We start from the raw sequence: 25258 nt of genomic DNA on the forward strand, positions 1-25258 counted from the left end.
GGCTTCTGAAGGCCATTGAAGGCTGGTGTAGAACCAGCGATCTATGTTCCAAACAGGTTGGTACCTCTACAACAGTCTTTTGCCTGGAGCAATGCATGGTCTTGAAGGAAACGTTTTGATCTTTTCTGTAGGCACTGTGAACCACACTGCATATAAAGCAAATTAAAATTGGTTATTTATGGCAGACATCAAAGGGCTGGCAGGGCCATGCCAGCATTTATTTATAGTCTTAATAAAATCTATATCAAAGTTTGAGGTTACTGCTTGAATAGGTGAACGCAACTCAAGGGTTATTTTTAGATGGGGTCAAATATCTGGAGTGTCATGACGTCTATACTATATACGGAATTTATATTCAGTTAATATACCATTTATAATTTATATTAAAATGATATAAAAATGTTGGGGGTCGATTACATTTTTTGGGGGTCATTAAATAGATATAAAAATGATATTGAAATGTATATAAAATGTTATATCAAAATGTATATACAATTTGATAACATTTATATTAGAATTTTATATAAACTACACAAAAATTGTATAATAAAATGTAAATACATATACAAATTTATATTAACATTTTATATACAAAATGTTATTTCAAAACTTATATACAGTTTTATATAAAAATGATATAACAAATGTTGGAGGTCATTAAATTTATATAAAATGTATATCCATTTTATATCAACTTGATATCAAATGGGAGGGAAAAGGGGGTTTAAACAGGAAATGGGGAGGGCCCTACAGTCAGAATTAAACATGAAAAGAAAGGGTACCCCCCCTAGTACTACTGATGGTGCTCTTTAACATCCCCCACAACTTGCATAAAGCATTCCTACACAGTTCCCTACACTCTCAGACCACTCTTCAGATCCCTCAACCCAGCATTCCCACACACTGGTCTTCAGCACACCCTTCTGATGTCAACGGTGAGTGAAGGTTTCTTGCCAGAGCCTCTCTGTCCCCATATCTGGCTACAGATGTTTAAAAACAAATCACCTATGCAGAGGCATTGGACTAATGGCTGCACAGCATGCAACAAGGAAAGCCAAAGCACCTTGCGAGAGGCCAACATTGCCTGCAATCTTTTTTAGGCATTTTCGGCGCCAGTCTCGTGATTTGCCTTCACCACCAGTCAGGTCTTCCTGACTCCTCATATCAACGGCTGCTGGGTCTGATGGGTGTCCCTTTACACAATCCTGGGCTTGACCTGGGCAACTGGATGACTTGGCCGGAGGCAGGCACCCGTCTGTGAGCAGGGTCTGCACAGAGGTGTTATGGGGAATCCTCCAACTAGAATCACCCTCCTCGCTTACCCTTACGCACCACCTACCACTCTTGCTCTCATCCGTGGGCTTCCGGTCTGCCACCTGGACCGGAAGCGTGGCTTCTTCAGATACTGCCACCTTATTGAACAAGGCCTTAGAACGCGCAGATTCCGGAGCCATCTTGAAAAGATTCCTTCCATGCTCGCTGCCCCCCATGGTCTTTTCTTCCACCATCCGATGGTGGGAGACCAGGACAGGGGTGGAGTGCCTGTGAGGAGCCTCTTTGTCCGGGACAGTGGCCCCACCAGAAGTTCTGTAGACTTTGTTAGTCCTTCTGCCTAATTTTGGGGAGCCCAGCTTCTTGGTGAGTGCCTGCAGTACAGAGTCATCTGGCACTTTCCAAGTTGGTGCCCAGATACTGCGACCCTCTGTGTCAGCGGTACCAGTAATCACAGTTACAGGGGTGGGATGGGGACTAAGGAAGACATTTTCCATGGCTGGGGGGTAGTCCGACATTGGTGACATCTGTGGCACATGCACTGACCCATCGCTACGCTTGGTTTGAGGTTCCAGATGGCTTTCGTTGGCTGACACAGTCTCTGTGCTGTAATTAATGATTGGTGGAGTGACAGTTAAGAAGTGCAAGGGAGATGGCGCTGTTGCAGGGCTGCCAAAGGTCACCTGGTTGTTCTGGGGGTCTGTAGGCATGTCCTCGAAGAAGGAATTTGCCGGCTGTGGACTGCTATCCAGCCACATGCAGGGATTGAAGCAATTAATTGGGGCAGGAGTTAATTCTTGGGCAGGTGGCATCACAACGCCTTTGACCAGAGTATCTTCGCTGGACTCAGAAGGGTGTTCCCCAGGGAGGTCTCCATCCACACTTGTGTGGTCACTGCCTCCCCCGGACAGACAGGCTTCAGGACTCTCTTCCACAAGCACTGGACTACTTTGTGCAATACCTGGTACTGGTAGTTCTTCATCTGCCTCTCCTCGAAAATACTGTGGAACCTGGCTGAGGAACTTCATGAATTCCACATTAAACCCAAATGTGTTCACTCTTATGGACACACCATGGGATTCTGTAAGGCCGCCCCCAACTTCATCACCACGGGGTTCTGTGGCTGCATTCAAGCGAACAAGCACAGCATCTGACTCTTGGGGATCCTCAGAAGACCCTGCTGAAGCTGCACCAGAATCTAAAGGGAATGGTTCCACCGGGTCTACATTCAGAGAGCGGTCAGTCCTCCCCTGCTGGGTCACAATGCCATTTGACTCCTGTCCATATGGCAGCTGGGCCCCTTTCCACTCTTCAGGTAAAAAGACAGTTGTTTGCACCTCCACACTTGAAGGTCGCTTGTGTCTTGATCCAGGAGGTGCTCCTTCTGTTTTGGAATCCCACGGATGCATGCATGCTTGTTTTCCATCAGGTATGAGCTCCACATTCTCATCCTTTTCCAGCAATATATGCCAAGCGGATGCTTCAGAAGTGGGGGGCTCCTGGTTAGGATCAGAGGTGGAAAGCTCTGAAGCATGGAGTATCTCCTCCTGCTCAGAGGAGACCCCTCCTCCTAGAGCTGCCTGCAAGCCTGGGTCTGGTGTACAGACACAGTGCTGAATAGGAGAATCTGGGGGGATATCCTTCCGAGATGCATCGTCAGCACAATAATCTGCCGGAAGTGGTCCTCGAGGTTTAGTGGCATCACTTGTATGCCTGCTTGGCGGCGATGGTGACACTGTGTCCATCTGCTCGTGTATTTGCTGGGCCGTGTCCTCTGGAGTAACTGGGTCCACAATAAAGTCTTCTGAGGAGTGAAGGGACACGGGACCGGTGCCGTCTGCATTTTTGGGGGGCACTCTTACCTCCACTGTTTGTATGAGAGGCTTTGGGAGTGACACAGCACTTGGCATTTCTGATGGGGTGTCAGAGAGTTGGGTCTGCTCGACATTCAAGCCAACAGCCTCCATTACAACAGGACCAGAGTCGGTTTCAGGGTCCACAACCCTATGATGGAAGTCAATGGTCTGGAACTCAGCCAGATGGGGAGGGATTTGATTCCCCTCTATGGAATGTTCATGAGGCACTGGGTACGGAGCAAGGGTCTCCACGGATTCAGATGGCGAACTAGAGTTTGTGCTGGAGCCAAAGATGGCAGATCCCTCATTTATAGACAGATCGGGTTTATTCTTCAGGGATTGGGAGCAGGGAATTGTTCCCACTGCGATTTGACCGTCCTGGTCCTGCCTCAGTGAAACAGGCTCCCAGCTCTGCACATAGATTCCCGCAGCGGGTAGACTCCTACTGATGTCACTCATGACTGAGTCACTATCTGAAACCTTCAACTCGTTCGGCTCCAGATGAGCTGCTACTTGCCTCTCAATCTCCATGTCAACATGACTTTCTCGCTGGGCTTCTCCATCAGAGGTAATGTGGATGGAGTCTGGTCTCCCCTCACCTACTGGACTCTGTGCATCCATGACATTAGCCTCACATTGGACACTGGATCCAGAATCTGGAATGCTGGTGTTTGCACCGTTAGGCTCTTCTGTCACCTTGCTCAGTTCCTCGTTAGCCTCTGGGAGCATTAAGATATTGTAGGATCCATCACAACTCTTTTGGGAGATAGTGGAATGGTGAGCTGCATCTGTAGTTTCACTGCCCCCCAGGCTGCCAGGATCAGTGGAGTCTGTGTGAGAAATAGTGGAACCCTGTGCTGCTCGGATTTCTTGGTAGGTATCGGAATGCTCAGAGTCTTTCTTGGTGTTTTCCGCATTTGGGTCCTTGTCTTCCATTTTAGCAGAGTAAGTCACACACTGGCCAGTGGGTTCTTTTCCATTAAGCCCTACATCAGCATTTCCATCAGAGTCAATGCAAGTCTCAATAATTGCATTAGTCTCCAGAGGACCATTGCCTGCTGGTCTGGAAAGTGCATTCCCACGATACACGTCATCGTTATCTCGGATCTCGGTGCTGCTATGGGTTTCTACATCAGATCTTGTGGACTGAATTTCCATTGGAGGAACAATATCCGTGTCTGTGCTCCTCACAGTATCAGCAGGATGACCAGTGATGATATCTGTATCATTAACTGGGCTGTTGGATCCATCCATGCTTTCTGCAGAGCCTGTTGCTTTGTGCGACGCATTACTACAGTCAATTGCCTCCATGATACTGATCAATCTGTCACTGTTTTCTACTTCATCGGTGGTGTGTGATAAGTCCTTAACATTTCCAAATCCTGTGGCTGTGTGCAGTTGACCACTGAGGTCTTCAGAATCAGGGATTCTGCATAATAGGTTAACAACATCTGTAGGCTCTTTGGTGCAGTCTTGGGGGTCAATGATCTCTTCAGACTCTATCGTGTCTGGTTGGCAGCTGATATTCATAGAGTCCTCAATGTTGTCCAATTGGCTACTGGTCTCATTGGCTTCTGTGCTGCTGTCAGAATAGCCAATGGCCTCTTTGAACTTCGTAGTATTATCTGGTTGGTCTCTGGTTTCTATAGACTCTGTGCTGCTGCCAAGATGATCAGTGACCTTTTCTGAATTTGCAGTGTTGCCTGGTTGGTCAAGGGTCTCCTTGGACTCTGCAGTTTGATTGGTTAGGTCAAGGATCTCATTGGAACCTTCAGTGGTGTCTGGTTGGTCAAGCATCTCTCTGGGCTCTGCGGTGTTGCCTGATGGGTCAAGGTTAGACTCCCCAGCATTGTCTGGATGCTCGAGGATCTCTGTAGCCCCTGTGATGCGGTCAGGATGGACAACACCCACTTCAGATTCCATATTCGTGTGTAGTTGGTCACTGCTCTCTTCAAACTCAGGGGTAATTTCGGGATGACCACTGATCTCATCAGACCCCAGAGGGTGGTCAGTAGTAGCTACACACACTGGAGTGGTTTGAGGTTGTTCAAAGATTTCTTTGGACAACGTACCATTGTGCGTGAGATCAGTGATCTCTATTGACTCAGTGGTGTTGCCTGGGGGGCTATTGTGGTCAGTAGACTCTGCGGTACTGTGTAGTTGATCGCTAATCTCTTTAGAGGCAATAGTAGGGTCTGGCTGGTCACTGATTTCTCTATTAGAGTCCTTGTAAGGATTGTCACTGATCTGGTTAGAGGTGGAAGTACTGCAGGATTGGGAACTGCTCTCCGTGGTCTCTGTGGTATAGTCTGCACTGTCACTGATATCTTTGAAATCTGTGCTCCTCTCCAGTTGGCTACCAGCGACTGCAAAGTCTGTAATGTCTGGATGGTCTTGAATTTCTTCAGACTTTATAGTACAGCCTGCTTGGTCACCAATTCCCCATGATTCTGTAGTATTGTGTGTTTGGTCAACAGTCTCTTTGGGATCAGTGGTAGTTTGTGATGTGCCAGTCATTTCTATCGATTGAGCGACATTGTTGGTTTGGTCACCCGTTAGGTCTCGTTCATTTCTGATATCCCCCGACTGTGTGTCAGTCTCGGGCATGCCTGTGGTGGGTGGAGGCCCACCACCGCTCTCTGTAGATTCCAAGGCAGGATCAGGCCTCTCTGTACTTTCTTGGTGACCCATGTCCTTCGTAGATACGATTGCTAACTCTACAAATCCGGTGGCACAGTGTGTCTCTCCCATGCTTTCCTGTGGGTCTGCTCTGGTCGGTGGTTGTCCATTAACCTCTGCACCAGAAGAAGTAGCTTTAATTTCTTCAGAGTCACTGCCTGACTCAGAGACACCAATTCCCGTTCTCTGCTCAGGGTGGTGATCATTTTGTGAATGCTCCGTCGCCATGACAGCTTCCATCAGCATTTCAGCCTAAAAAACAAGAAAGCATAGCATTAGGTTAAAGGTCAAGAGGCCAACCAATTGCATATGTAGGCACTGCAGTAGCATATAGGTCGAGCAAATGCAGCAAATCAAACAATGTTTTATTACAAACTCTATGGGTCATTTGCCTGGTCAATGATTTGCTGGAAGGATCCATCTAATTAAAAGCCCACGCAAGGACATTCAAGGGTAATGCAGTATGTATATTTGATTTATTTATAATGCCCTATTGTGTAAAAGAAAACTTATAAAACAAAACAATAAAGAACCTTCATCGTGTAGTTTGTGAGGGGTCAGAAATGTGAGGCAATCAACTTTGTGAAGGTTTTTCATTAAGATACAATTTGATGAATTCAAAAGGGTTAAACACCTCACTATCGCTACCCTGAAGAGAATGTCCCTGCCTATCAAAATAACTAAAGGAAACACTCTAACAAAACAAATCTGTCCCACATACTTGTAGATACAAGCTGCATACCTCTGCCCCCTTCCTCCAATATGTTAGAGACATGAGACTGTGCCGAGTTTGACACCAGCAGTTGTGCCAATACCACAGCGTGTGTTTGAGAGAAGATACCCATTGAGACAACCCTACCAAACATATCCCCTAAGTGATGACAACCTAAGGGTGGAAGTCCCTGAAGGAATCTGAGAATACACAAAGAAAAGAAGCTAGTGGCATCACAAAAAGCATGTATGACATCCTGAGATACTGACTGAAGAAGATGTATAGATCCTAAAGAAGCTAATGACCAAGTGAACTCTTTAATACAAAAAAGATTACTCATGCACAAAGTGCTGCAGGAAATCAACCGTTCAATAGATGTGCAGATGCTGAAATGCAAGGTAGATTAAGTCATCATAGAAGCTGGCTATACAAAGTATATAGAACACAGGCAAAGCCACCATTATATAGAAGCTGGACATTGGTATCATGAATTTAGTAAGCCAGGACCCATGAAGAAGGAAGGGAAAACTGTATCGTAGCAAGAATAAGCAGAACCATGGAGCTGCTAGATTAGGCTGTCTGGCCTGGACTAAAGCAGCCAAGGTCAGCTATCTAATCTCGAAATGAGAGAATGTGCGAAAGATGAATCATCCCTTGTTAAGGTGCAAAGAAAGAACGCCAAGAGTGCCAAGTTTAATTTATTTAGAGCATTTAAAACCTGCCAAATGGACCAAATCGTGGTCTTCTGTCAAATGAGCCAAGGATGAAAATAGATTTCGAACTTGGAGTCCCAGAACACGATAGTGAGTGCCCTCACTCCCATGTATTCTGAAGTCAAGGATACTTTGCAAGACCAAGTTCAAAGACAATCTTCATGACAGAAGGCATAGGAGATGAGAAAAGCTGGGCTAATTGGGTGGGGAGATCGTGTCATGCCACAACTCCTTGCACCTGGCCCGGGGCTTACGTGCTGCTAAGCGAACCGAATGTTTCAGACCTGGCACAATCGTGCCAACCAATTATATCAGTCCATATAACAAAGGACCTCACAGTTTGTAGACCAATGAAAACTGTATCTAATGTTTCTGAAGATTACATGTTTTAGAGGTAGGCGTATGTTGTCCACCGATAGTGGACAGCCAATCACAATCCTAGACTTTAAAGGAAAGTATACTTAGATGTTGCCCTTAGCCAATCCCACCCGTGATAGGTTTTTCATTATTGCCACGTAGTATGACGTCACCTCTAATGCATTTTTGGTATAAAATCTATGTTTTGTGAAAAGATCGCTGAGAGAAACTGAGCGTCCATCCATTGATGTTCGTTGTAAACTCCCTGTTTTAGATAATTGTAAATGAAACAGTACTTTGCCTTCTTCCTGAGTTGGTTTGATTATTTGGACTCAGAAATTATTCTGTATGATCCCATCCATTACATATGCACGTTCCTAAAGGGCTCTAAGCTCACAAAGATATGAATGGAATATGTGGCAATTCAAGATCTAATAAAATCACAGTTACTTCAAACATATACTTAATAACGGTTTCTCCTTGTGACCTTGGACAATGTTCCCTTCCCCAGATTCAAAGCAGGAATTTTGTATCCACAGTTAAAAATGTGTAAAGTTCAGTTCTCCTGCACAGTTCGGGAAAACAATATTTTTCTTGCCCCAACAAGTCTCTCAAGAGAACTTCCCCACAGTTCTAACAGTAAAAAACAAATCTGTGTTTCTCCACTAGTAACAAGAGCTCAACAAAGCTTCTTCTTCAGAACCAAGAGCACTTTCACAGTTCCTTACTGGCAATAGAAATAGTTTGTCAAGATGATTCTACAATGATTTCACGACATATGGTCGAGGCCTTGGCACTTCTTCACAATCTTTTACCACAACACAGTATTTCAATATCTTCTACCTGGTGGACTCGCCTGACAGGTCTAACACTACAAGGACTCTTGCTCTGGTATACTCGCCTGCCAGGGATAGACACTTGTAACTCGAAGGCAAGTACGTTTGTGGTCAAATTCATTTATCAACAGCTTTGCAAGGTCCTTTGACTTTCCACAACTTCAACAATATAGACTTCTAAAAAGACATGAACCACATTGGTACGGTTTATGCCGCATGTTCAGACTATGCTCCTCTCCTCCTGAATGCTGGCTATCAGGAGGGCAGCTACTGTGCTACAACAAAGCTTTTAGTTTTCATCAATATCAGTATCAACAACTGCAGTATGGGAAACTGCTACTGGGGAAAACATAATACAACATTGACATTGTTTGTTGCACCCTTGGGAATGCCTCCTGCAATGCAGATTACGCTCCTCTCATCCTGAATACTGCCAATCAGTAGGGCAGCTTTTCAGCTACACTTGTTTCTCCACTCTTACATCACTCAAATGCTAATAACTTTTTATCACCCTCGCTCTTCTTGGATTTAGTCTATGCTTGTTTGGAGCTCTATTATTGTCTCTCCTATTTGTGACAATTCTTAATTACCCTCTGTAGGCTGAGGCAATATTGGCTGTTAGTTTACTTTACTATGGCCCTCTTCAAGCTTTGGCAATAGTGGTTTTTGGCACCTTCACAATTACACCGCATGTTCACATTCTGCCACTTTAGCTGGGAAGTATTGTCTCGATATGCAAAATGATATCCAATCCGCCACTTCTCCTTAACATTAGTTTGGTGTTCAGAACTACTGACACGGGCCACCAGACAATCACAAAGTTCCGGGGTCACATTTAACTCATTTCTTTTTTTTATTGTTACATTTACAGTTTATAAAAAACCATACACAGCAAAATTACCAGAGAAGAGAAATAAAAGAAAATTAAATTACAATCATCAGAAAATGACAACTTCAAAGAGCAAAAAAGAGAAGAAAAAAACAAAAGAAAAAAAAACAAATTAAAATACAAAAAAGTTTTGTTTCCAAAGAAAATGTTTTCTTATTCAACTCAGAATTTAAAACTGTAAGGAAAAGATTCAAAGCTAAAACCAAAGAAATGGCAGTGCCCTACATACAACGACACCAAAACAGATTTCTGGTCACTTCTGAGCTGCCAATTGCATTATCCTTGAAAAACCTGGTTCGTGCCTTATCGAAGAACATACACACAAATTCCAGGTGTTTCAGGGTTTCACGAAAATTGCTTACCCCTCAGAACCTACACTCCTTCTCTAGAACCTTAGAATCACCCAAAGGATTCAGGCTGTTCCAATTCCTGACTTTCTCAGACAGGTAGTTGATTTAGCCTGAACCGCATACAATTCACAAATATAACAGAGCAGAGGAACTTCTGAAGATATAATGGCAGACATTCCCTAACATGTATAAACTGAGAATATTCAACAAAGCTCGTATACGAATGAATGCAATGAACTGTCTCAGCCCAGTCAGACCTGAACAAAATCTTTTTGATATGCCCTGGTCTAAGAATCAAATCCTCTTCAGAGGCACAGATATACAACCACACAGAGCACATCGGTTCATTAAACCCACTCAAAGATGGTACAGAGCCTGCTAGCATAGCAACCTTAAGACTCTCGTAACGGTAATTCTTGGTAGGAGCAATTATTCTTCTGAAGAAAGAAAGCCGTCTCCAAACATACCTAGCCTTTAGTGGCACAAGACACAGCTCGTGTCTAATGATGGCATTCGGAAATTGCCATAGAAAGGCCAAGGATGCTCTTCCATAATCTGCCCTGAATTGTATTCAGGGAATCACCCATGTTATGGGAGCAAAAGGTCAAGATCGTAAAGGATAATTGCCTCAAATTTGGCTAGGTAGAAACGTCTCAGGGGAAGTAAAGAAAATGTACATACTTTCTGCTTTAGGAACTTCATTTGAGCAGTAGGTTTCTTCACCTTATCATTCAAGATGGATTTCCAATATTCAATACTGACCCTGTTAGCCAAATGGCATCCCAGATAGATTACTGCCTTAACCTGCTCCACATTATCAGTTCCCATAGTCCAAGAGTATCGTCTCTAGTGGATTCTTCATGATAGAACCAGTACCTTAGACTTTGACGGATTAGGAAACAGGTTATTTTCCTGTGCATATTCAAAGAAAAGCTGCATCTTAGCTCTTAGACCTTGCAGGGTTCTATTGAACAGTATAAAATCGTCCGCGTAGGCCATCCACTCCAACCTAACACTCCCCAACCTTACTGGTGAAATGGAAGGAACCTGCCACAGTCCCTCCCCATCGCACGCATAGAGGTTGAAGAGCGTAGGGGCGAGGGTACACCCTTGATTTACACCTGTAAAGGTAGGTATCTCGGAAGAGAGAACACCATCCTCTGACAATCGAACACAAATAGATGTTCGAGAGTGCAGTAAAGCAATCAGCTGGACCAATTTACGAGAAATGCCCAAAGAGAGCATTTTGTACCAGAGCCTAGATCTTATCACCCATCAAAGGCACTAGTCATATCTAACGAAGCTAGATAGACATCACCAACCTGGGTATGATGGATATAATGTCTAAGTTGGGACAGAATAGACACATGAAGTGAAGTGTCGAGCTCAGTTCGACCCCCACCTGAAACCTAAGTAGAGGAGGTCCCAAATAAAACCTGCACTCCAGTCGCCTATTTTGAAGTACCAGGAACGTTCACACCAAAATATGTGACGTATGATGTGCAAATAAACCAGCAGAGAGCCGCAGTAGGGCTCTGCCCAGTGCCTAGCATAAGAACAGCACCTATTAAAGTACCAATACCAAGAAAACCATGGACAGTAAGGTATCCATCAAGAAAACCCTACCAACAAATGAAACGAAATGAAGATTGCCCAAGTACAGTCCCAGAGGAAACCAAAAAGGTCTTAATGGAAGACGAATGGTGACGTCACAAGGACTAGGACTGACTTGCAGATAGAAGAAATGACAACCAGAGAATGATGCAAAGAGACGAAATGCCATGAATAAGGATATCGTGAAACTAAAGTGAAAGGACGATGTGGAAATGCAAAGAAGTTTAAAGCTGTAAGCAAGATGAAGACACTAGACCAGTTTACACCTGTAAATATGCTTGGAACCGCAAGAAAGCTAAGAAAACAGTGCGGCTTGCTATGCTTACTAGAAGAATAGTGCGGCAAGCACCATTATAGATAATCTACCTCAAAACGAAGCAGAGTATTATAAAAGTGTATTTCTACTTTGCACAAGAAGCAGAATCAACCCAGGTTACTAAAGGCCGAATGAGAAAGATTCATATTTAGCAAAACGAGAAGACATGGATGAAACGAAACTCGGCAGAGGCAACTCATGCCAGGAAAGCCAAGGCCATACCAATAGAAGAAGTGAACAGTAGCTACATTTAATTGAAACTAAGACAGAATATGCTGCCTCTGAAAGGTGAGATAAGACATAGGCAGGTGGTGGGCTAAATGAGAATCAAATGCACAAATTGAGAGAAAAGAGGCAAATTCACGGTCAAGGGAGCACGTGACCAGCCGAGCAAGAAAAAGTGAGGGTTCACACCTACGCTTGGCACCTGACCAGGCGGAGATATCAGAACTTTTCCAGACAGAAGATGCAGTCTCGAGGCCAACTACAGTGAACTAATTGACACATAGCTACTAAAGTGATGATTGATTGTAACCATAATCGGAGGAAGGCTGGGTAACTAAGGGGCACCCCGCACCTGACCGACCATTCTGTGTGCTGCTAAACGAAGTGGAAAAATATGCATGGGGTTGGTGCCAACCCAATCACAATGGACCTAATAATCTAGGGTCCTATAGTTAGTAGAACCAATGGGACGTTGTACTTTTAGTGACGTCTACAGTAGTCATTTTTGAAGGAAGGGCTTAGACGCCCACCTGACAGTGTTTACCCAATCCCCTCACTCCGTTCCCATATACAGATATAGTACCTATAGTAAAGTTACCTTTTCCTAACCAATAGAATTGCATGTTAACTTTTGAGTGTTAAACGTCAATGATGACGATTTTGGAGTATAAATGTTACAACTTGTATGAAATTTGTTGGAGTTGAAGCGAGAAGGACCATCGCATTACTGCTGATATCCATAACTCACCGTTTTCTGTACCTGTCATTAAACTGACTCCCTTTGCCAAACCATTGAGTTGTTCTTATTGATTAGTGTTGGAGTAATGATTATGCACCCCCATCCATCTCAAGGGTGCAGCTATCTCGTCTTAAAGTACTCCTAAGCAAACCTCGGCTCTATGGGCCGGCCGGGAGTCTCGGAGTACACTTTGTAACAGAGATTGATGTTATCGATTAGAATAAGACACCCATTGACCGTCAACATAAAGTAACTCTAGGTCTTCAGCAATATCACAAGTCCTTTGGCATTTGGCCGAGTAGACCGTGAAGCTCCCCGTAGCCAGCGGTAGGGTAAGAAAACAAAACCTGCAGGGCAAGGTCTGAAGGGACATGCGTTTCCCCACGTAAACCCTTCCCATTCCTACGGGCAGCAGAGTGAGAGAAAATCCGAAGAAGGCGGTAACAAGGGCCGTGATCCCGAGGGTCCAGAGAGGAAACATGCGAACAGTGAGTGAAAAAGACAGTGTTTTGGCAAAAGTGCATGCTTTAGAAGAAGTAAAGGGAAAAGGTAACGGAGGGAGGCGGGAAAACCAAATCTAGCTAGAAGTTGAGAAGAATGCCTATATCTAAGGGGAAGGGAATAATGACTCAAGAGTAACTGAGAAGTAACTAAAGGAAAGATACCGGGGAGGAGACCAGAGAAAAGAGAGGTTACCGGGGAGGACACGCGAGAAGTAAGAGGATTCGCCTTATTTCTACGCTTATATAGCAGCTAGAAGAAACGTGTATCCAGAGTCCCAAATAAAGGGGAACAAATAGACTACCACAGCGATTAAAGATGCTGCGAAAGGGATATGTTTAAACTCCATGTCGGGGTAAAATTTAGAGGCAGAGATACATGTGACCAGCGGGTGTTCGTCTAGTCTGTTAAACGTCTGTCTTACATGTTGTTTGTTGTGACAAACTGACTTTAACCAATGGACTTAAATTTTACGCGATTGAATAGCTGTATAGTATACGAATTGATGTTTTTTGAGTAAAATAGAAGTGAACAAAATCGGGATTGGAGCTTGCTGTGTTTGGTGCTCGCTCCTATTGTTAGAACTGTTTAAGTCAAATGAAGCTTTGACAAGTGTTATATAAGGAGAAAGGGTACAGATTTAAGCATGGAAGACATAACTCCATTAGCACACCTATGCAAACAGTTGCCGAAACATGCACCTTGGCTGAAAAAATACAGTACAGAGGGGGTTAAGGGAACCGCCCACAAAATGTTTATGCCATGGCCACAGGGCAGGTCCTTATCTAAAGCTGTTTTGCAACACATGACAACATACTTGCACGCCACACACACGGGCAAGAAGTTAGACAAATGCCTAGCTGTTCTAGAGCTTTGGAAAATGTATGAACAGGGAAATGAAGAGGAGCCGCCAATAGATTGGATACTTAATGTATGTTCAGAGGGGGGCGAGACGCCTACTGTGCCACCCGCCCCATCTGAAACAAAGATTGAAAAAAATGAAGACAAGGGCTTATACCCTCTGAGAGAAGCAGAGACAGGTTATAGCAACCCGGCATATGAGTCACCTACGCAAAGTAGTCACGGAAATCAAGGTAAGGATAAAGATAAGGATATCACCTCCACAGTCCCAAGGGACGGGGAGAGACGTAATGATGAAAGAAGGGACCAGTCACAGACAAGTGCATCTCTCAACAAGGAGAGAGAAGGCAAAAGATGGAAAGGAAATGAAGATAGAACTGATGAGATAGCATTCGAAAAAAACAAATGGATGGGAAGGCAAATCCGATTGAAACTTGATTGCAAAGGCATTGATGATGCGAAGCAAAGAGAGAGGCTAGCTGATGTACAGAGAAAAGAGAAAGATGTAAGATGAAAGAATAAGAACAAGATAGACAAAGGCAAGAACAGCTATATCTCGAAGAGCAAGAAAGACAGCTTGATCGCAAACAGAGAGCAGAAAATGATCAAGACAGACAGAAGCAGCAAAGGTCAGAGGAAGAGCAAAGAATACGAGAGGAAAGAATAAAGAGACAAAGGGATGAGGAAATCCGAGGTCAGATGAATGTAGAAATGAAAAGAAAAAGGAAGAAGATAGGGTCAGAGAAAAGGCGAGGAAGCGCAGATAATTCGATGACAATGTAGAACTAGAACGTAAGCGAAGACAGAGCACACGATCTTGAATATCTGGGGAGAGGTTAAAAAACCTGAGCCAGTAGTAGATTGGGAAGATATAGAAGAATTCTTCCCCACGTATGATTCAATACCAGGCACGTCTAGGCCGAATATTGAGGATGACTTCGACACCAGACGCATCGGAGAAACAATCGATAGAATATATGATGCAATGGGGCTAGAACAAATACCTCAAGGGGAGGGAGAAGATGAGCGCCTGAAGAGCACTCAACTTTACGACACAGAGGAGGTCTCCCGAAGTAGTGGGAATAGAGAATTATCCCTGGATAGACTAGAAATAAGTAGGATCAAAGAAGACACAAGAAGTGGCACGAATATCCGACTCAGAAAGGGAGGAGCTTGAGGAAAAGGAGGAAGAGAGAGACACAGACAATATCCGACTCAGAAAGGGAGGAGCTTGAGGAAAAGGAGGAAGAGAGAAGGAGCGAAAGACGACTTCCAAGGGAGAAAGGGATAAAGTGGTTGGACACTAGCGAGTCTGCACGGAGGGCATCAGAATCAGCCACACAGTCAGACCGACATGAAGAAGTATCTCACGGTCAGAAGGGGGTGTCACCACAGCCCTATGTGAACAGGCTTAGGTCACTGCCAGGCAGGCTACGAGGCGGGAATATTACCCCTGCAATAGATAGGAGAACAAATGAGAAGAGAGAGAGCTATTCATCCCAATTTCTGTTACTCGAGAAAGGGGGGGCGAGACCACAAAATATTCCATGGCCACACATGGATCGAGAAAATTTGAAAAACAAGCTTCCAATGCTGACATCGGGAGCTGGAAAATGGATACACGAGTTAGAAAAAATGACAGGAAAGAAAATCTTAGCTATAGGGGATATCAAGGGTCTCCTAATCACCATACTTGGTGAGAGAGCAGATGTGTGTACAAGGGCAGGTTACCCCGGTGTGACCACAATACCGCGCATGACGGAACTCCATTTAACAATTGCAGAGGCGTGGTATGGAAGCCACTACAAGTGCTTTACCCAGACACTTCTGATATGGGAGCTATAATGACACGTAAAATGAAAGTCTGAGAATCTGTTAATTTACATACAGAATTCAAGACGCATGGGTACTCGAGAATCATGAATCTTGGGGGAAATCTATACCTGTGTTCTACCATATATTGGGCAGGGGCTGCCAGAGCCGGTACAGAAACAGCTCAAGAAATTGGTAGGACTCGAGGTGTAGAGGAGGTCCCAGATATGGCCTGCACTCCAGCCACCCATTTAGAGATGCCAGAAGCATACTCGCCAAGATATGTGATATATAAGGAGCAAATAAACGAACAGAGAACCACATAGGGATCTGTCCAGTGCCCATCAGAAGGACTTGTATAACTATTGAAGCGCCAATAACCAGACAACCATGGGCTGCACGGTATCCATTGCGACAACCATACCAGCAGTTAACATGAAATGAGGATTACTTACAAACTGTCCCTGAAGAGACCAGAAGGGCCTTATTATTAAATGGTGAACACAAGGGCCCAGACAGATGCACAGACAAACAAACGCAGATCAAACAAAGTCTCACAAAGGTAATAGGTTATGAATAATGACATAATGAACATTGAAGAAGAGCCGACATTGAAATCAAAAGGAGACGTAAGGGTTTGAATTATGCAACTGGGCAAATGCCTGTAAATAAGGTTGGAACGCAAGAAGCTAAGGAAGCAATACTGCTTTCAATGCTTAGTAGAAGGATAGAGCGGCAAGCGCCAACTATACATCTACCTCAAGAAGCACATTATACAAGTGCAACTCCATTTTATAAAAGCAGAATTAAGCTCTGGATGGTGGAGGACAAACACGCCAGGATTCGTATACTTCCTCAAAGCCAGACAAAGAGCAGAATCGAAACTCAGCAAGAAGCGGCTCAATGTCTTGGAATTCAAGGCCAACTCCAGGAAGGGAGGAGAGCAGCAACTCCGAAGAAACGAAACTTAAGAGCATAGAAGCCTGCCCCGTGAAGGCTGAGATAAGGAGGCCCGGTAGGTGGCGAGGGCGAACAAAAGAATCAAATACACAAATTGAGGGAGAATGAAGCAGATTCACTGTGAACGGACACGTGATCAGCCAAGTGCGAAAAGGTACCAATGTCTGATGTCACCCAAACCAGAGGGTGCCATAACTTTTCCTGATAAGAAGCTACAGTTTCAAGGCCAACCTCAACCAACTGATTGATACATAGCTCTAAAGCGCTGATTGATGGAAGGGAGGCAGGATGAATCTTGGGACGCAAAGCACCTGGGTGTCCATCTGCAAGCTGCTAATTAAAGTGGAGATTTATGCCTAGGGGTGTAACCCATTCAATCACAATGGATCAAATAATCTAGGGTCATATAGCTAGTAAAACCAATGAGATGTTGTACTTGTAGTGACGTCTATCATGAGTGATGTAGAGATATGGGCGTAGACGCCCACCCAATAAGAGTTATTCAATCCTCACACTCTGCTACCATATACAGATATAGCACCTATACTTAAGTTACCTTTCCCGACCAATAGAATTGCATGTCAAACTTATGCGTTCTACACTTCAATGATGAAGAAACTTTTCTATAAAAATTACTGTTTGCATGAAGAATTTGGAAGTTGAAGTGAGACAGGCAATCGCATCACTGTTGATTTCCATTTGTTTTCCAGTTTTCTGTACTTGATATTAAACAGATTTCCCTTTGCCAAACCATTGACTTGTCCTTATTGATTGGTGTTGGAGTAAGAGAATCCTGAACCCCATCCTCCTCAAGGTGCAGCTATCTCGTTTTAAGGTGCTGGAGGGCGAGCTCTGAATCTCATGGGCCCCCGTTCAGATTTCGCTCCGCCCTCCAGCACAGAGGCTAAGCTATGGTCACAAATACAGCTGACCATCGCACACTATTGCAGGCTACTACAAGAAAAGAATCGTAAAAAGGAAGCTGCACGAAAGGGTGAGGAAGCAAAATTGGTGCAGAAGAAATGATATGCTCTTGAGGGAACCATGCTAACTAGCACGTCTGAATCGAGCATGCAGCAGGTCAATAATCCACAACAGAATAATCAGGGCAATACAGGAGTTTACCCAAGGGGGAAGAGGATTTTGAGGAAGACGATGGCAGAGATATCAGGGAGGTTTTCAAAATAATCAAGGTGATTTTCAAAATATGTTCAACTCCAGGAATGCACTATTCAAATGTATGCGAAATGATTAGAGCATACGCAGGACACACAGCCATGAGGGCTATACCATTGAAGTCAGACATATTGGTATATGGGATATGTGTGCTAATGGCAGGGGTGCCCGGCCTTGCAGACAGAATCACAAGAACCGCAGATGAGTTTCTATTTAGACCAAGAATACCGATGCACAAGGAAAAGGGACAAGTATTTCTCTTGATGATACACAGAGCTGCAATACGAGGGAGAACAGCCTTGAATGATGGTTATGATGACGAAGGCTGACAATGGTGCGCAGTGATCGCCATTGAAGATGGATATCGATTGACTGACGTCACCGATGATGATCTGTTTGAAGAGCAAGCAGATATGGGAGAGACAATGGTGGAAGTGAGGCTCACCTTTTGGGTGAGAATTATCAACAGAGAAGTGCCTCAGAGAATGATGATGGCACGAAACCGTCCTGAATATTTTGATGACAACATGGCCCAGGTGCCTTTCTCAGTGTGGACCACAGGACCCTATGATGTAGACCAATTGAAAGGGGTTGGATAAGTGAAAATCAAACTGAAACCAGGCGCAATTCTACCAAGAGCCTGACAATATCCCATGTCCAGAGAGGCAGATTAAGGGATTATTTAAGACAGTTTTGGCTATGATGGAGCAAGGCATCTTAGTGACGTCAGAGTCGTCATGCAATACTCCGGTTTACCAATCAAGAAATCAAAGGCAGGGTCTTGGAGGCTAATTCAGGATTTACACCCAATAAATAATATTGTTGAGGCCGAGTTCCCTCTAGTCCCGAACCCGGCTACAATTCTATGTAATATACCTGTTGAGGCAAAATATTTCATGGCGATTGATTTGAAAAATGCATTTTTCTCAATCCCGTTACTCACAAGATCTGACATCATTCACGTTCAGACAGATGCGTCTGAAAAGCACAAGGCTTCCCCAGGGGTACTGTGAGTCTCCTATTTTTAACAGAGTCCTACAGATGGACCTAAGCAATATTGCATTGGAAAGTGTTGTGGATGACATCTTAATCTGCAGCACGACAGAGGAGCAATGCAGGCACGATTCTGTTCAGCTATTGACTATACTGGCTGAGAAAGGATAGAAGGTTGACAAGGAAAAGCTACAATATTATCAACAAGAAGTGCTGTACATAGGCCAGCTGATCTCGCATGAGGGGAAAAAAGAGTGACCCCAGAAAGGACTGAAGCCATACTAAACACGGCTAAGCTACACACGATAAAACAGATGCAAAGCTTTTTAGGCCTGTGCAACTAGGTCAGGGCATGAGTCTTCGACTATAGCTCTTACACTAAGCCTTTACTTCAGGCCCTAAAGAAGGCCCAAGTGACTAAAGAAAAAATGGAATGGTCTGAGACCAAGGAGGAAGGTTTGCCGAACTCAAAAAAGCTATTTGCACAGCACCAGTTCTAGGGATTCCCAATTATGCAGAGGAATTTTACCTGTTTTCACACACGAATGGCAGCGTTATGACAGCAGTGCTCACACAGAGAACCAGATGGGGGTACAAGCCCCTGGCATACTATAGTGGAAATTTGGACCCAGTAATGAGAGGCCATTTCCCATGAGAACAAAGTTTTTCTGCCGCTGCGTTTTCCATGGAGAAGGCTACAACCATTGTGATGGGTTGCTCAATGACGTTGAAGTAGAGCACTCACCATTTGCTATTCTAGAGAAACCAAAGGGCATGCTGACATCCCAGAGAGCTTCTGCCTAGGAGGTGATAATATCGAATCCGTCGATTAAAGTAGTCCGATGTAAGATAGTGAACCCAGCTATGTTTATAGCAGAGCCAGTCACTGAAGGAGAGCCAATACTTGACTGTGCAAACTATGAAGAATTCTATGATGAAATTCACATGGTGAAAGAAAATGGTTTGGCAGAAGGAGAAAGTGTCTTTATTGACGGTTCTTCAAGAATCAATCAAAATGATGGGCAAAGATATACAGGAGTCACTGTAATTAAACACACCGCAAATGGAGAATTTCGAGTACTCCTTAGTGCATGAATGTCATCTCATTATTCAGCACAGGCTGCAGAATTATTGGCGTTGATACTCGCCATTGAGAATCACGCAGACCAGGAAGTAACGGTGTACAGTGACTCTGCCTATGTGATGTCAACAGTGCACGCAGGCTTAACGCGCTGGAAAAGGAGGGGCTACTTCCGAGCAGACGGCACGCCAGTGCAGCATGCAGCCTTATTGGACAGGCTGATCAAGGCACTACAGCTCCCAGTGGGCATAGCGGTCGTGAAATGCGCCGCCCACAAGTAAGGGAGAGATTTTATCTCACACGGAAACCAAGAAGCAGACACAGAAGTCAAACATATGGCATCCAAGAATGAGATGATCATGTAAGCGGAAGTCACCCATACCAATGAGAGAATGATGGTTGCACGAACTACACCTGAAAGCTTTAACAATCTAGGGCAAACACAGTTGATGGAACTCCAAGGGGAGGCACCACAGGAAGAGAAAATCTATTGAAACGGTGAGGGTTTCTATAAACCCCTCTGACAGTTTGTGGCGACACGACAGCACTGGTAAACCAGTGATGCCTATAGCCGTGTTAAAATTAGCGCTGGAGCAGCTACATTATCCGCACACATGACAAAAGAGAATCTTGCAGCAACGCTCGCAGAAGACTGGTTCATACTGAATTTAACCAAGTACTTTGCATTTTTTATAGTGAACTGTATAATGTGCCAACAATTCACAGCTGGGCACACATTAAAAGTAATGAGAGGGGTCATCCCCAGGTCAAATGGGCCTTTTCAGCACTTGCACATCGATTACGTCAACATGATTCAAGTATACTGGGTACATATACTGAATTGGTGTGGTGTGTCCATTCTCTAGATGGATAGAGGCAGGTCCATGTTCACACCCAGACTCTACCTGTGCGGCCAAATCTTTAGTGAGAGAAGAATTCCCCAGGTGGGGCGTGTGTGAGGTCATGAGATCAGATAATGGAGCTCACTTTGTAAATGAGACATTCAAACAGATTAGCTTGCTGCTTGGTATAAAGCACAAGTTTCCATCAGTGTATCATCCACAAGGTAACGGAATCTGTGAGAAGCTCAATGGCTTATTAAAGGAAAGGATAGTCAAGTTGAAGCTTACTCTAAGAAAGGGATGGTTGCACTGCCTTCCTTTGGCATTGTATGCACTCCGGAACCAAGCCGGTTCTGACCATCATTTTACGCCACACGAGATAGCCACAGGAAGAAGAATGCATACTTCCCTGACACCCCGAGATAGAGCTAGATGTGATGCCCAGTCCACAGGAGAAATCTTAGGGTTTGAAATGCAAAATTACCTGAATTGCACGACATCTTGCCTTACTGTAATTTCAGACCAGCTGCAGCAATGACGAAAAGGGTGCAGGGCACCACGGAACACAAAGGGAGATACTACTACAGGCAAAGCTCAAGGAATTTGTGTACCATCCATTTTCCCTGGAGATACCATCCTTGTAAAGAATCATATGAGGAAATGGTGAGACGAGCCAAGATTTAACGGTCCCTTAACAGTGGAGGACGGCACTCCTTCTGCAGTGAAACTACAAGGCAGGAGAGCTTGGATTTTTCTGGGCAATATCAAACCCTACATCGGAGAAGGCCCCCTGCCTGCACAACAATGCGAGGAGACTACGAGCGACCGGGAAGAACCACAGCACATGCAGACGAGATCCATGACGAAGAAAAAGGACGCATGACCAGCCAGACAAAGAACTTTTTGCAAATTGTGGCTTAAAATTGGACACTTCCTCTGAGCAAAAAAGGGGATAAGGACATAAACGAATGACACTCTGTGCATCCTAGTTGCAAGGTGAAGAAGAGAATTGAACGTATAAGCCACAACACAGTCTGTTGAACTTGAACTTTGGATCGAGACACATTAAAACTGCGACGAGGAAATAACATGCCAAATTTTGATCAAGGACACAAATTGGAAGAAAATACAGTATCCAGACTCATTCCACACCGAGACCATATTCAGAATCATTTATGGTGTCCCACAGTAGTGACATCACTAAAGATGTGGTAACATATTTTAATCTAGTGCTAAGATCGTACCAGTCATTGGTGGGGAGACTCACCAGTGTCATTGACTTTCTTCAAGATCCTGAAAACGAAAAGACAATAAGATTGCTTACTGTAATTGCCAAACAATTTCTCCTACTTCCTGAATACAGCGAGGAAAAGCCAAATGTCCCAAGCAAAGAATGAAGTAAATGAGCTTGTCAATAGATTGTTCTTTCAAATAATTGAAAACTGTCCAAATATTGTCGGAAGAATGACCAACACACTCACATTTCATCGGGATCCAGCAAATACAGAACATCTAAACCAACTCCTAAATAAAATTGTGATCTTAGTTGCACTCCACACAAACGGACAGTGCAGACATTGTTTACATTGAAGCGAAAGCATACCGTCCTGAACATCAGCAAAGCGGGACAAATGTCCCTGTCACCAGAAGACAGTAGATTGGCCCACAACGTTTTCTTCTGATTAATCACAGACTTTCCAGTGCTAGTGGGGAGACCAAACAATGTTGACGTCCTCACATTTATCAGATATCCAGCTAATATTGCACAAATGGGCATGCTCTTACATGGAATAGTACTGCAGGTAGAACTCTCCAACCATCAGCAGAACTATCTGAGGAGATTCTAAAAGCTTTCCGCCGAGGGACAGATCGAGAGAACATTGCCAGAGAATCCCTTTCTTATTTTCAATTAACAAAGACAATATGTCTTCGGGACGAGGGAGCCGACATATTTTGAACATGCACATTAAAGAGACTTGCTGAATTATCACTTAATTTTGACACTTCCCATATTTTAGTAAAAGAACTGTGATAGACAATTCATCATTCAGAAGAGGGGGGGGCAATTGTCAAACACCTGCAACTCTTAAAGAATCCCAAAGACGATATTGTTAAAGGAGTATAATAAAAGTTAACATTCGGCAAATGATCGAGATGGGGATCCAGAGCAGCAACCTCGTCCTCCCGCAGGAGTAACGACGTCCCTATTTCTCTGGAAGTAAATGCTGCCACCTGACATACAGGGGAATAATGTATTTGTGCATTATATTCATCATTGTTTTACTGTCATTAATGAGCAGAACTGAATTTTCTATTGGTGCACAAAGCGTTCCAATTCCAGTGCACCCACCTAATGATGCATGCATGAAGCCTACGAAGGCACCCAGACCTTACATAGTCATTCGCGTCCCTAGAAGATCTGACGGTGGAATGAATGAAGTTGAAATGGATGTGATTAGCAATGACACACACACACACACACACACTCACACTTGTGGTAACAAACAAAAAGGAAAGCAGGAGACAGGGTCGGCAAAACATGGATGTGACAATATTACAGACAACCACACGCATGCACACGGAATGCACACGCAACAGGCCTAATATCAATGACTGCAGGACCACAATCCAAAGCATGGGAAAAGAAAAGACTGCCTACTATAAGAAATTTCACTAGACTAGAAGTAAAGTGAAGAGCCAAATGAAGAAAGCAAACAGTGGAAAAAAAAGAGGAATTGGAGAAGAAACCAACAGAAAAGACAGCAATGAACAGCCCTGAGATGACACTGATGGAGACGAAGACAAACTCAAAGAAAATCTCACGAGCACAGCTGATAGCAGAATCCATCTGGCCGTCATTAGCCAGAGCAAGGAAGAGGCAAGAGGAAATAGAAAGAGTTGCCAGACTTTCCTCCACTCAAATGATGCAAATGAGGAGGCCTGCACCATGGACTGGGATACCTGAGAATCCTCCAGCAAGAAAGAGCCATACAGATGCATTCAGGGCTGTAGTAATAGCAAGCTACATGAAAACCTTAAAAATCAAGAGAAGTATGCATGGAGACGACAACAAACTAAACGATTACCTATACAGCACAGCACATTTGGGAAACAACATTTGGTACCAGCACATGAAAGAAGTTGGAAGACGAAATTCAGAAGGGGAATGCTTTTTGTGCACTCCTAGCATACAGCATGGGGATGTCCAAGATCTTCGTAGCTGTAGAAACGATGTCCAGACAGTGATGCTTCCCTAATATGGGCAACTGAAACAGCCTATCCCGATGAAGATGATTATGTTCAAGACATTAAGACAAGAAACAGAGCTCATACTAGGAACCATGTGATCAGGTACGAGAAACCTGGAGTAAAAAGAGCAGAAATTAGATGGGAAGTAAATCCGAAGCTAAATGTCCAAGGAAAAACTCCAGAAGAGGCTCAAAGTTGGAAGATCAGAGGGCAAATGCAGATTTGGGGAACAGTGCTTTCACCAGACGGATGGGAAAAAGGAGTAGTAATATGCAGAGCCTGGATAGTCACTGGTCGTTACCAAGTCATCATCGACATTGTACAGAATGGATGCAAGCCATTGTGGCCAAAGCTTGCAAAACTGCTGACATGGGTCGAAGACAGAGGAGGACCTTTGGCGATAGTGCCACTGGAAAGCCCAAAGTTCTGCTTCAGGAATAATGGCACAAGAAAAATGGGCGAGAACCGGAACTGTGGACACGTTTTTGATGCTCCAGGAATGGTGCACGGAACTGCAGTAATTATGGATCATTATTGGGCATGTGGATCCAAAGCATACATCAGACTGCCGAAAAACTGAGGAGGTATATGAACAATAGTGAATGTCCACGTTCCAGCATTGGTGACCCCGAAAAGTGACCTGAACATTGACAGTTTCCCAAAAGCAGATGCTCACCTGAGGAAAAGGATATCTGTAGAACTGCTAACTCGGATGAAGAGAGATAATTACTTCTCTGGCAAATCAGAAGAAGCCTTTCATGCAATCCCATATGAACATAGGCTTTTCAGCCTCACCTCATCAGTGTTCACAACTATTTTCATGCCAAGATTCCAAGTTGGAGCAAAAACTAAATGGTTGCAGATAACCAGATGGGAGTTACTGCAGACCATCAACACGACAATAAAAGGATTCATGTGATTAAGGAAGAGTTAAGAGCCATCCGACTGATGACTCTCCAGAACAGATATGTGCTTGACATGATCACAGCTATGGATGGAGGGGTTTGTGCAAAAATCGGAGAATCATGTTGCACATTTATACCTTTGCACAATGAGGAAAATGGGTCTTTAACAGAAGCCATAGGTATGCTGACAAAACTGCAGAACTAGATGATTGATTAAACTGACGAAGTGGATGACAGCTGGTTTGAATCACTATTCTCATGTGTCCCACAATGGATGGCAGATGCATTCAAGTTCCTGGGAGCCCTGCTACTGATGATAT

The 25258-nt window shown here is 44.1% G+C and overlaps 1 protein-coding gene across 5 annotated transcripts in view; it reads right to left on the reverse strand.

Annotated features, from left to right (window-relative positions):
- LOC138580058 (uncharacterized) overlaps positions 1-25258 on the reverse strand; it is a 387791-nt gene that overhangs the window by 177173 nt on the left and 185360 nt on the right. For 4 of the 5 annotated variants that reach the window (XM_069650297.1, XM_069650295.1, XM_069650296.1 and 1 more), the window contains one exon: positions 1064-6059. In XM_069650297.1, the coding sequence (XP_069506398.1) occupies positions 1064-6053 (4990 nt within the window). In that variant the 5' untranslated portion in view covers positions 6054-6059. The remainder of the gene's footprint in view (positions 1-1063; positions 6060-25258) is intronic. The other variant, XM_069650298.1, reaches the window with a different exon arrangement.

The sequence above is a fragment of the Ambystoma mexicanum genome, chromosome 3p (genome assembly GCF_040938575.1).
Source record: "Ambystoma mexicanum isolate Mex_15411 chromosome 3p, UKY_AmexF1_1, whole genome shotgun sequence".
Taxonomy (NCBI): domain Eukaryota; kingdom Metazoa; phylum Chordata; class Amphibia; order Caudata; family Ambystomatidae; genus Ambystoma; species Ambystoma mexicanum.